The 12912-nt window shown below is 44.3% G+C and overlaps 1 protein-coding gene across 3 annotated transcripts in view; it reads left to right on the plus strand.

Moving 5' to 3' along the window:
• The window catches only part of PLXNB3 (plexin B3), a 171812-nt gene that overhangs the window by 123887 nt on the left and 35013 nt on the right, over positions 1-12912 (plus strand). For all 3 annotated transcript variants that reach the window (XM_030194078.1, XM_030194080.1, XM_030194079.1), the window contains exons 20-29: positions 1121-1348; positions 2591-2752; positions 2859-3007; positions 3127-3227; positions 3357-3574; positions 3665-3843; positions 4019-4085; positions 6894-7209; positions 7307-7410; positions 10693-10783. In XM_030194078.1, the coding sequence (XP_030049938.1) occupies positions 1121-1348; positions 2591-2752; positions 2859-3007; positions 3127-3227; positions 3357-3574; positions 3665-3843; positions 4019-4085; positions 6894-7209; positions 7307-7410; positions 10693-10783 (1615 nt within the window). The remainder of the gene's footprint in view (positions 1-1120; positions 1349-2590; positions 2753-2858; positions 3008-3126; positions 3228-3356; positions 3575-3664; positions 3844-4018; positions 4086-6893; positions 7210-7306; positions 7411-10692; positions 10784-12912) is intronic.

Consider the following 12912-nt stretch of genomic DNA (forward strand, 5'->3'; position numbering starts at 1 on the left):
GCCCTGCCGAGGTTTCTGAGATGTTTAGTTGGTGTGAAGTGATGGGTCAGATAACGACTATCAACTTGCATAGTGCTTCCTGCATATCTTTTGATCTCTACAAGTTATCCAGAGATGAGAGGTCCACAAATGTTTGCTTATCTGGTTAGTGTAGAGAACTGAAAATTGAAACTGAGCTGAGACATATCTCTCTTGGCATCCAGTCCAGCTCCTCAATAAGTAGACAAGCAGTAAGGAGAAACTCAAAACAAACAAAACAACCTTAAAAAACTCACTAACCTGTCTCCATCTGCTAGTAGATGGACACAGCTATCACACAGATTCAGGAATAGTGGGAAGGACTAATGGAAAGAAAATCAGGTAAGACTTAATTTCTCCATGTGTGTGTGTGCCAATTTTGTTGGCACTTATGCTTGCAAGGTATGCATAACTGTGCATGCTCAGTTTTAGAATTTCCCTTCCTGCCTTTAGCTACATTGGTCCCTCTCTTTTTAACTTACTTCCCTTAGAGATATGCTTATTACCCTCATTGCAGAAATTTAGAGAGACAATAATGGCTTTTTGAAAAAACATTTGACCTCTCATCTCTGTGAAGTCTTTCAGTAGGTCATTTCTGCAGCATCTTTCCTCTTCTAATCTATCTCTACTACCCCCCCCCCCCCCCCCCCCCATTTTTTTTTTTTTTTTTTACTGGACCTTCCTGCAGTATGTTTCTGTTCGTCATCCTATCCCTGCCTTTTTTCTTTCCTTTCCTCCCTTTCATTTAATTTCTTAGCCTTTTTTTTTAAGTGTAAACCACTGTACTGTACGATGTATGGATTGATATATATAAATTAACATAGAAAATGGTGACAGATCTATTTTATGTGACCTGTTTCAGGTTTCCAGTCGCCTACGAGTGCAAAGCATGATGGCGCAAGCAGTTGTAGAATATGGAGTTAGTTTTAGGTACTGCTGACATTTATTACAATTTGAGCTGAATGTTCTTTAGGACAGGAAATGTGTAGGATTTTGTCTACGGTTTGGCACTTTATTAATGACAACGTGCTATTAAAAATGGGAAGCATGTTTTATTTTTGACTTCTCCCATTGGAAGCCATTCTTTGTTGTCTCTCTGCAGCAATGCCACATTAATTCATCGCAGTTGCTGGTGTGCCCCACCCCAGAAATTCCAAATGGGTGTCATCCACTGGACTTGCTCTTTGTGCTAGACAATGTGATGGTGACGTTCAATAATGCAACAGGGGAACCCTTCAAATATTGTGTCAATCCGTCCATGAAACCACTCTCCAAGGACGACCCTTCCAAACCATACAGCCTGAAGCCAGGCAATGTGCTGGATATAGAGGTAAAGGGTCTTGCTTGAATAAAAGATGTAAATGGAGGCGAGAAGGTACTTAAGCAATGTAGAAGTAATGTAGTGACTTGGGGTGAGAAACTTGATGAGTATTGCTGGCTGCATAAGAAGTGATTAAAGAAAAAAAGTCAGCATGGATAACACTTAATTTTGGGCCATAAAGTTGCTATATGGCCAAAATGTAACTGTTTAAAGTTGGGTGTGATTTGAGCTATTCAGCCAATATAGTCTCCAAGTTTATTGAATGATTTTGCTTATTGGCCATGCCACCTGAGCTGCATATAGGCTAAAATAATTGGGGAAACAGAAGAACAGAAAAGCAAAATAGGAGGGAAGGGGGGAAGAACTTAGGATAGTGGGGGGGGGGGGGCAACACATAGGGGGAAAGCTATGCAATCATGACTCTCATTCAGTGCCTCTATGCTTACAGAAAGAAAAAAAAAGAGTTACGTTTATTGGAAAGCATCCTGAGAGGTTTTTAGATCGGACTTGACGTGCTGGAGGGTGCATTGCAGTTATAAGATGCTGGGGCAGTGTGTTCTAAAGCTCTGGGCCTTAGATTGAGAAAATATAGGGGCAATTCTTTAACTGGGTGTCTCCATTTAGATGGGTGGTAGGAACCTAGGCGCCTGGGTTACATAATAGAATACTAGTGTAACCTGGTATCAATGTGCTTGGCATTTAGACATCTGCACTTATAACAGCCATAAAGCTGGCATAAGTGCAGGTGCTTAAATGCAGCAGAGATGCACATAATTTACAGTATTTTGTTTCATGTGAAAGTGGGAGCCCCTGCTTGTGCTCTGCCCATGTGTCCCCGCCCCCCCCCCCCCCCCCCATCGCAAATAATCACTATGCAAGATAGTCCCATATTTATGGAATAGCGGTTTGGTGGCATGCTGACATATACACCTGTATGTGTTAGTAATCTATACATTTATGTGAGCACCTAGTTTATAAAATTGCCCTTTATATGGATACTGCAGAAACCTCTGTATAATTTTAGCCCCGCTAAGTTATTCGTTATCTGTGTATTTTCAGCAGAGATACACATTTGTTATTTGATTAGAAAACCTGCCTTTCCTCGAAACATCAAGGCAGTGAATAGACTGAAAAAGCTAAAATTCATAGTTGTTCAGGCTTGCACCAGATTCATCTGAATATCAGCCCCTTTTAGTCTGGGGATTGATAAGGAAGAAACAATATGAGAACAGTGTCTATCTTCCCTTACAGGGGGAGGATTTGAACCTGGGCATCACCAAGGAGGAAGTAGTGGTAATGATTGGAAATGGGGTTTGTGTAGTGAAGACACTGACAAAGAACCATCTGTACTGTGTGCCACCCCTGACCCCACCAGAGCCACTGGAAGAGGGTGCAGCACTCCCTGAGTTTGTGGTGAGTTCAACTTGTGCAGAAAAATGTCCTCTATGCATTTTGGAAAGATTTTGTCCCTCAGTATTTTGTTGACATTTACATTTGCCTTCTTCTCTTTGCTCTTCAGGTGAGGATGGGGAACCTCAAGTTTTCTCTTGGTCAGGTAAAATATGACACTGAGGTTCAGTCCAGCTTCCCCCCAGAGGCTCAAATTGGATTGGGTGTGACAGCAGCAATGGTGGTCTTCATAGTTCTTATCATCATCTTCATGTACAGGTAGTCCCCTCAAGACCTCATAATCCAGGCTTCCTTGTTCCCTGAGCAAGACTTTGTATTCTGGAAATATTCCCGTTCCCACCCTTGATTTCACTCTTTTTTCCCCTCTTGCCTAACAGGAGGAAGAGTAAGCAGGCCATGAGGGATTATAAGAAAGTGTTAGTACAGTTGGAGAATCTGGAAATCAGCGTGGGTGATCAATGCAGAAAGGAGTTTACAGGTATGCCTGCTGTAGATGTAATGGAGAACAGGGAGAGATGAAAGAACTTTATACACTCCTTCCTTTCCTAGCTCATCATGACCAGAGGCTTTTCTCTTTACCCAACATATCTCTCGCCTGTCATTGCAGATCTGATGACTGAGATGATGGATCTGACAAGTGACCTGGAGGGCACTGGAATCCCCTTCCTGGACTACAAGACCTATGTAGAGCGTATTTTCTTCCCAGGACACACAGGCTCACCACTGTGCAGAAATCTGGATGTACCTGAGACACGGCGTGCGACAGTGGAGCAGGGTCTTACACAGCTCTCAAACCTCTTAAACAACAAGTTCTTCCTCATCAAGGTGAGCAAACCATGCAGCTTGCCTTCTACGCTTTGCGTGCTTGCTTCTTTCCATGGTGATTCCTGACATCTGTGTGCCTCTCTGCTGCAGCTGATCCACACACTGGAGAAGCAGCAGACTTTCTCCCAGCGTGACCGCTGCCATGCTGCCTCGTTGCTCACACTCGTGCTCCATGGAAAACTAGAGTATCTGACAGACATCATGAAGACTCTCCTAGGAGATCTAGCAGAGCAATATGTAGCCAAGAACCCCAAGCTTATGTTACGCAGGTATAAAAGGGAGATATGTGTGTGTGTGTGGGGGGGGGGGGGGGGAGTTTTAAGGATTGGTGGAAGGATAATATAGGAAGGAAGACGATCTACAGGGGAATAGAAGGTGTGGCAATGAGCCAGTCAGCAGCACATTTCACAGAAGTGTTTAATAGTCCTTGTGTTTCTCTTTTAGGACAGAAACTATGGTAGAGAAGCTACTAACCAACTGGATGGCCATCTGTTTGTACTCCTTTCTCAGGGTGAGTACAGTCTGTATGCCTTCTGTGGTAAATGCTGTCTGTTTTTTATATACCCAAGTTACTGCACAAAGAAAGTAGCATACAAAGTGAAATTATTTTTTTGTCTGTTTTTACAAGTACCCAAATAAAACATCCTGTAGTTTGTAATGTATAGCTACCATGCATTTAATAGAGGTAATTTGATAAAGGACTTTTTTTGCTCATAAAAGCCTTTTATAGAATTCCCCCAGGGGCTATGTATGTAAAAGTACGTGCAGTGACAAGGTGTGTACATTTATGTACGTGCATGTATGCGTGCTTTAGAGTTGTGAATTACACGTTTATAAAGCATGCATATACTTTGTGCTAACATTTTGTGCCTGTTCCTGAGCAGGAATAAAGGTCCACAGCTGCAGTCTAGCCGTGATTTCTGCCAGTTACCCTTGGAATTTTTTTTTAGAGATGCCTGTGCCCTTATAAAATAGAAATAGGTGTCTGCTTGCTCACCAAACCTAGATAAGCTGTTATAGCATTACCTCCATTATGAGGGTAGTTTTATAATGGGGTGCATATGTGACACCTGTTCTATAAAGGAAAGTTGGTGCCTACTTTCTTTTATAGAATACTTACTTAAGTTATAGGTGCATATTTCATCTGTTAAGTATGAGCACGTAAGCCAGCTATATTGCTGGTATAAATGCTGTTGCCTAAATGCCAGAAATATGTGCACAACTTATAGTGTTCAATAAGTTGTGCATGTGAATACGCGTCCCATTCATACTCCTCTCAGATTCCACCTATCTGTATGCCTGTGGAGGAGTAGCCTAGTGGTTAGTGCAGTGGACTTTGATCCTGGGGAGCTGAGTTTGATTCCCACTGTAGCTCCTTGTGACTCTGGGCAAGCCAATTAACCCTCCATTGCCCCTGGTACGAAATAAGTACCTGAATATATGTAAACCGCTTTGAATGTAGTTGCAAAAACCTCAGAAAGGCGGTATATCAAGTCCCATTTCCCTTTCCTGTAAACTACATACTATGTAAGATGCATATGTGCTGCTATAATAATCATTTATGCATACAATTAGCACATAAATGTTAGTGCCCCCTTTTATAGAATTATCCCTATAGGAGGCAGTTGTATAAGTGGACGCTCCAAGGCTGCATGGTAGGAGCCTGTTTTGTTATGGAACCTAGGCACCCAGGTTGCATTATAGAATACTAGTATAACCCTTTAGGTGCCCACAGTTACACCAACTCTAGAGCTGGTAAGTGTGGATGCCTATATGTGGCAGGGATAAGTGCAAGTGGGAGCCCCACCTGTGTCTTGCCCATGCTGTGCTCCGTACACCCCCCTTGCAAATATGTGTTATGTAACGTTAAGTGAGTGTTACGAAATGCCTAGCCACCTGCCTGGGGTTACCCCATGGTCACTTAGAGGGTCTATCCCCTGCATAGCTCAGGTCAGCCTGCATCTGCTGCTTGTGCTCTACACTAGCACCCTCCTCCCACTGACTGGATCACAACCGCCTCTGGGCGAGTCTCCCGCTCTCAAATTATCCCCAGTGATTTCTAGGTTACTGGAGCCACACTCACAGTGGTTCCACAGTTCCCAGAAAACACTCAAAGACCCAACACACAAACCACCAGGATTCTTTGTCAGTCCAGACAAACAGGTTGAACAAACAATTATGTTTGTTCTCTTAAAAATATTGAACAGTGGAACAAAATAGTGCAAATAGGCAAACAATAACAGGTAACTGAAATATGGATCAATTATAACACTAACTAAACATACTGGCTAAACAGTTCGTGGGAAGATCAGGTCATATACTTGTTCACAGAGCCTTAGCAAAAAGATCTCTTTCTTCTTCCAGGTTAAGACTGAAGAAACAGCCAGCATCTGCTGGGTAATTTTCAAAACTCCAGGCCAATCAGAGCCCAGAACAGCCAAGTTTTAAATAATAACTGGTTACATCACTACAGACACTTCCTTTTATCTGTGTGCGAAATAAAGAAAGACAAGTCAGTCCTCTTAACAGCTTTAAGCATAAACAGGCACCATCTGCTGGCCAAACAGGAGAAATACACTTCAGAACACAATGCAGGAAAATATCCAATATATTTTACATTCTTAAAACATAGTGTTTATTCACAGCGAGCATTTGTAGAACAGTGCTAGGTGCCATAGTAGCGCTTATTTGGGTATGTTCCCTTATGCAGGTGTAAATGCTAGAAGTCTAAACATTCCCATGTACACAATGGGAGTGTAAATGTTGGTGCCCAGTTTATAGATTTGCCTTTATAGTATTAAACAGGCAAATCTGAGCTGCTGTTGGAATCTTTTACCACTGGAGTCTATGTCCTAATACCAGAAAAACCAGTATAATAAATAACAGCAGAGAACCAGAGGTTCTACCTTCTTTTGCTTCTATGGAGAAAATGCTTAGTACATAAGGTTCTCAGTATAAATAATATGCTTGTATAACCCTAAACCAGGGGTTACACCTAAGCCTTGGGACACACCTAGCCAGTTAGGTTTTCAGGATACCTCAATGAATATGCATGAGACAGATTTGCATAGACTGGAGGTAGTGCATGCAAATTCATCACATAATATTTATTGTGGATATCCTGAAAACCTAACTGGTTAGGTGTGTTCCGAGGACTGGGTTGAGAACCCTTGCCCTAAGCTATTAGAAAACCAAAATTTCATGCAAGGTTGCAGTTGAGGAGGAAAGCAAATGGGGAAACTTCCAGCATGATTGTGCATTCTGAAGCTCTTGAGGCTGGGGGGGGGTCTGTGCTAACAGAGTTTCTTCCCTTTCTCAGGAGGCAGCCGGGGAACCTCTCTACATGCTCTTCCGGGCCATCAAGTACCAGGTGTACAAGGGCCCAGTGGATACAGTGACAGGGAAGGCCAAACGCACACTTAATGACAGCCGATTGTTACGGGAGGACATTGAGTACCATGCTATGATGCTGACTGTGCTAGTAAAAAGTGGTAGTGGAGAATCACAGCAGCAGCGGGTACCTGTGCGAGTGCTCGACACAGACACCATCACCCAGGTCAAGGAAAAAATCCTGGATCAGGTGTACAAAGGCACCCCTTACTCTCAAAGACCAAGCGTACACTCACTGGATCTGGGTATGAACTTTTCCTACTCCTTTCTGACCTTCTGATCTCCTTTGCCTTTGTCTTGATGTTTCACTGTATTTTTTTTGAACTTTTATTCCTTTTACAGAGTGGCGCTCTGGAGTTGCAGGTCACCTGACACTCTCCGATGAAGACCTCACCTCTGTGACTCAGAACCAGTGGAAACGCATTAATACACTGTATCACTACAAGGTAGGGTAGAGTAGATACATGCAAAATAGCGAATTGGGCTGAGTGGGAGGAGTTGAGGGACAGAATCTCTTCATACTGCCCCATTGTAGGATAATTAGATTTGTCAGAATTAAGGCACCTACCTAGTCTAGTTTGTTGTTGTTGTTTGTTTTTTTATTAATAACGACTGTATTGCATAGATAGGGATTTCTTTCTGAAAATCTGAAGATTTTCCCAGGAATCAGGATGGATGTTTTATATCTGAAGCTCAATCCCTGCCTTCCCAGTAAGACTGGGCATCCAAACAGCAAATGGAATTTAATGTGGAAAAGTGCAAAATGATACACATAGGGAAAAATAACCCAAATTATACCTGCATGGTGCTAGGTTCCACATTAGGGGTCACCTCCCAGGAAAATGATGTAGGTATTATCGAGAATACATTGAAATCTGCTGCTTAGTGTATAGTGGGAGCCAAGAAAGAAAGCAGAACATTAGGAATTATTAAGAAAGGAGTAGAAAATAAAGCATAGAATATTATTATGCCTCTGTATTGCTCCATGGTGCAGCTGCATCTTGAGTACTGTGTACACTTCTAGTCTCCATATCTCAAAAAAGATGTAGCGGAATTAGAAAAGGTACAGAGAAGGGTGACCAAAATGATAAAGGGGATGGAATGACTTTTTTGAGGAAAAGCTAAAGAGGTTAGGGCTCTTCAGCTTAGAGAAGACAGCTGAGGGAATTGAGTGGAATGAAATATGAATTGATGGATTACTCTTTGAAACAGTACAAAGACATGGGGAATAAATTTAAAACAAATAGAAGAAAACATTTTTCATTCAATGCATAGTTAAGTTCTGGAATTTGTTGCCAGAGGATAAAGCAGTTATAGCTGTTAAAAAAAAAAGAAAAGAAAGAAAGGTATAGATTCAGTCCTGTAGGAAAACTCTAAACTGTTTGTAAGACAGATTTGGGAGAAAGCCACTGTTTATCCCTGAAGGCAAGTAGCAAGGGATGTAGCCAGGGTCGGTACTAAGATTTCTGGCGCCCTCCTGCAGCCGTTTAGTCGGTGCCCCCTACCCACCCAGGAGCGGGGTCACTGTGGCTCCACCCCTACAGTAGCCATACCCCTTTTACAGGTCCATGGTGCATATAAACAGGCATCATTGAAAATATTACACCAGTATAGGAGAAGAAAAATAACGTGTTTTTTTTCATTATAAATAATTTCTTTAAGCTGTTACAACTCCAGTATACCCAAAATGACACAAACCAAATTAGCATACAGACCAGGAATTAGGAGATCAGTCTTGCCAAACCTGAAACAATATGATATCAAAATCTCAGAACCTAAAAAACAGATCCCTATTCAGATACTTGGCCTTGCAGTCACACATGCAGAACTGAGATAGCTCCTCCTCAAATTTTAACCTGAAATCCTAAGAAGCTAGACTCTGCAGCAAAATACCAGAAAAACAGAAAGAAATACATTGCTATATGTTGCAAAATAAGACAGCGCATGTAAATTCTCAAATTGGACATATTCCAAACACTAAAATGAAAATAACATGTTTTTTTCCTACCTTTGTTGTCTGATGACTTTGTTTTCTGATCATTTGGTCCCAGTCTCTGATTCTCCTGCTCTCTCTCTGTTCTCTTAACTCCGTTTCCAGGGCGTCCTTTCCATTTATTTCTTTACTTTCCTCCTTTCTTCTTCATTTCTTGCCCTATAAACATAGGTAAAAGCTGGGTCCTCCGAGGACTTGACTGGAGGAGGTATAGAGTGGATCCAGCTTTGCCTATTTTCTCCATCCATTTGTAGTTTTTCTCCTCTTTTCCCTTTCCCTCATCTCCGTTCAGTATGCATCTCCTTCCTCTTTCTTCCCTCTCCTCCATCCATGTCCAGCATTTTTCCTCTCCCCCCCCTCTATCCATTTCCAGCATTTTCCTCTCCCCCCCCCTCCATCCATTTCCAGCATTTTTCCTCTCCCCCCTCCATCCATTTCCAGCATTTTCCTCTCCCCCCTCCATCCATTTCCAGCATTTTTCCTCTCCCCCCCTCCATCCATTTCCAACATTTTTCTTCTCCTCCCTCCATCCATTTCCAGCATTTCTCTTCTCTCCCCTCCCCTCCGTCCATGTTCATCTACTTCATCTGTCTTCCCCTCCCCTCCATGTCCAAAATTTCTCTCCTCTCTCCTCCATCCATGTGCATATACTTCCTCTGTCTTCCCTCCATCCATGTCCAGCATTTCTTCTCTCTCCCCCTCCAACCATGTGCATCTCCTTTTCTCTGTTTTTCCTTCCCTCCATCTGTCCAACATTTATCCTCTTCCCTGTCCTCCACTCCATCCATGTCCAGCATTTCTCCTCTCTCCCCTCTCCTCCATCCATGTGCATTTACTTCCTGTCTTCCCTCTTCTCCATCCATGTCCAGCATTTCTCCTGCCCTGCCCATCCATCCATGTCCAGCAACTCTCTCTTCCCTGCCTTATCCTCCATCTATATCCAGCAATTCTCCTTTCTCCTGCCCTCCCCTCCATGTCCAGCGATTTCTTCTCTCTCCCCTCCAATCCATGTCCAGCGATCCTCCCCTCCCATCCATGTCCAGTGACTCGACCCAGACCCCATCTGCCCGCCCTCTTCTCCCACAACAGCCCTCCTTTCCTCCCTGCCGCCCAGCATTTAAAACTTTTATTTTACCTCAAGTCACAGCGGTGGCAGTGAAAGCAGCAGGCTCACCTCCAGCCTTCCCTTCCCTCTCAGTGTCCCGCCCTTGCAGAAACAGGAAATTATGTCAGAGGAGGGAGGGACACTGAGAGGGAAGGGAAGGCTGGAGGCGAGCCTGCTGCTTTCATTGCCGCCGCTGTGACTTGAGGTAAAATAAAACTTTTAAACACAGGGCGGCAGGAAGGAAAGGAGGGCTGTCGTGGGAAGCTGAGGGGCGGGTAGGTAAGGACTGAGAGCTGCTTGCAGAAACTATGAGTCTCGCGGCGATAAGCATGGCTTGTGGTGCCCTCCAGAGGTTGGCGCCCCCTGCCATGCTTACTGCGCTTACCGGGTTGCGCCGGCCCTGGATATAGCTATGTTTTGGGATCTTGCTAGGTATTTGTGACCTGGATTGACTACTGTTAAAAGCAGGATACTAGTCTTGATGGAGTTTTGGTCTGACCCACGAGGGCAATTTTATGTTCTTATATGAGCCTAGAGCAGGGTGTGCATTGTCTTCCCTCTCTTCTTCTTTGTTCTCTTTCTCTACCTTTTTCTTATGACTTCCTCTAATGCTTTCTGTTCTTTCACAAGGTCCAAGATGGTGCTACTGTAGCCCTAATACCCCGGTTGCATAACAATATCTTGGACAATGGGACCAACCAGAGCTTCCTGTCTGGAGAGCGTAAGTAAACGCTGTTCCTGTTGCCCACTGGGATTTAACATAATAAATGCGCCCCATGCGAATCATAGAGAATCATGGAAAGTAGAGCTGGAATGGACTGGAGAAGTTGGGTGGGTGTGTTTAATTTCTTCCCTTGCTTAAAGGTTAGGTTAAGGAGTCCATATTTAGCCGGCGGCAATAGAGAATGACACGAGGACGGGGGCCCGCAGTAACCGTGGGGATGGGGACAGGACAGGGACAGATCTCACTGGGGCGGGGTTGGAGACAGAGCCCATGAGGACGAGGACAAATGTTGTCCCCATGTCACTTTCCACTTTGAAGTCTATTACTGGACTGTTATTTATGTTTGTTTGATGCAGACAAAACTATTTTTATTTTTTGGAAAAACAAGCAAACATGCTGGTCACAGCTAGCAAAATTTGCATGGGGGATCCTGTACATCCTTCTACCAGCACATCTTCTAAGAAGATACCTTCTATTGCAGGAGGGACTGTGGAAAACAGGGGAGCTAGACTGAATCCTGAGATTGTTGATGACTTCTTATTCATCCACAGATTAAAAAATCATAACAGTGCTTCATAGGGTATATTTCTCCCCTCTAGGGCATACAGAATGGTTATATTTTGTACCCCTAGACATTTTAATAGGGTGGATTAGGATTCCTTAGGGTAGTAGAAGTCAGCTATTGTTGGGGTTGGAAGGGTAGCCGGATGCTGGTGGTGGGGGGGGCTTATTATAGCTGCTCATTGTTGTTATTGTTTCTATTTGTAATTTAAACACAACAGTTGCACGGCATATTATTCCTTTTTATGCTTTAATAAAAAGATTTAAATATAAAATCGTAAGTGTTCAAGGCTTCTGCAGATGATAACAGAGCCTGTGGAGACGGGGCGGAGACAGGGCCTGCAGGGACGGGACGTGGATGGAGATGGGGACTGTGGGGATGGGGTGGAGACAGAGACAGAATCCGAGTTATGCCTGGGAATTCAGTGTCAGGCCATGTCCGAGTTTCAGCATTGAATTTCCAGAGCTGGCTACACCATAGCTGGTTAAGCACTTAACCTGCTACGGGGCACCGCGTAAAGATAGGACTGACTTTTATGCGGTCCTAATTATGTGGTTACCTTGGTCGATCAAGTGCTGAATATTACCATTTAACCAGCCAAGTGCCAACTCCGCCCCCGGAATACCCCCAAAATAGCTGGTTTTGCTTGAAGCACTAACTGGTGAGTTTCAGCGGCACTAACCAGTTAAGGCAAGCCATCTCTGGCTGGTTAAATTGCATTAAATATAGACCTTCTAGATTATTTTTATTTGATACTAGTAGAAAAGGCCCGTTTCAGACACAAATGAAACGGGCGCTAGCAAGGTTTTCCTTGGAGGGTGTATGTTTGAGAGAGTGTGTGAGAGAGAGAGAGTGAATTTGTGAGTGTGTGTGTGTGTGACAGACTGAGTGAGACTGTGTGCGAGTGTGTGTCTGTGAGAGAGAGAGTGTGTGTGGCTGGGGCCCCTCCCTCTCACCCACTTCCAATGTCCCCCCTTCGTCCGTGTTCCAGGGTCGTCGTCCCGTTTTTGTTGTTTTTTTTTTAGTTTTAGTACAGGTGGTGCATTCCCCCTCCTCCGAGTTCCAGATCCCCCTCCCTCCATCCGAATTCCAGACCCCCCCTCCGAGCTCCAGAGCCCTCCCTTCCGCTCTCCGAATTCCAGACCCCACCTCCCAGCCTCCCTCCCTCCGATTTGCAGACCCCCCCTCCCTGTCTCCGAGTTCCAGATCCCACCTCCCTGCCTTCCTCCCTCCGATTTCCAGACCCCCCTCTCAGATTTCTAGACCCTCTTGAGCCCCCTTCCTGCCGCCAACCGTCCCCCGCCGTCACGTACCTGTGCTGGTGGGGGACCCCAACCCTGCCAGCCAAAGTCCTGTTGTCGGCCGCGCAGCATGGAGCAGTGGACGAATGATTAAGTTGGAATCAGTTTGTGTTCGTGCGTCAGACGCATGCACACAAACAGATTCTAACTTGATCAAGTCATTCATCCATGCCGCGAATCACGGCATAATGGGTCCAGTCACGTCAACTGGGGCTTTGGAGCCCAGCGAAGAAAGTTACGGACGCAGGCAGGCTCGTAGAACG

This window comes from Microcaecilia unicolor, chromosome 2, assembly GCF_901765095.1.
Source record: "Microcaecilia unicolor chromosome 2, aMicUni1.1, whole genome shotgun sequence".
NCBI lineage: Eukaryota > Metazoa > Chordata > Amphibia > Gymnophiona > Siphonopidae > Microcaecilia > Microcaecilia unicolor.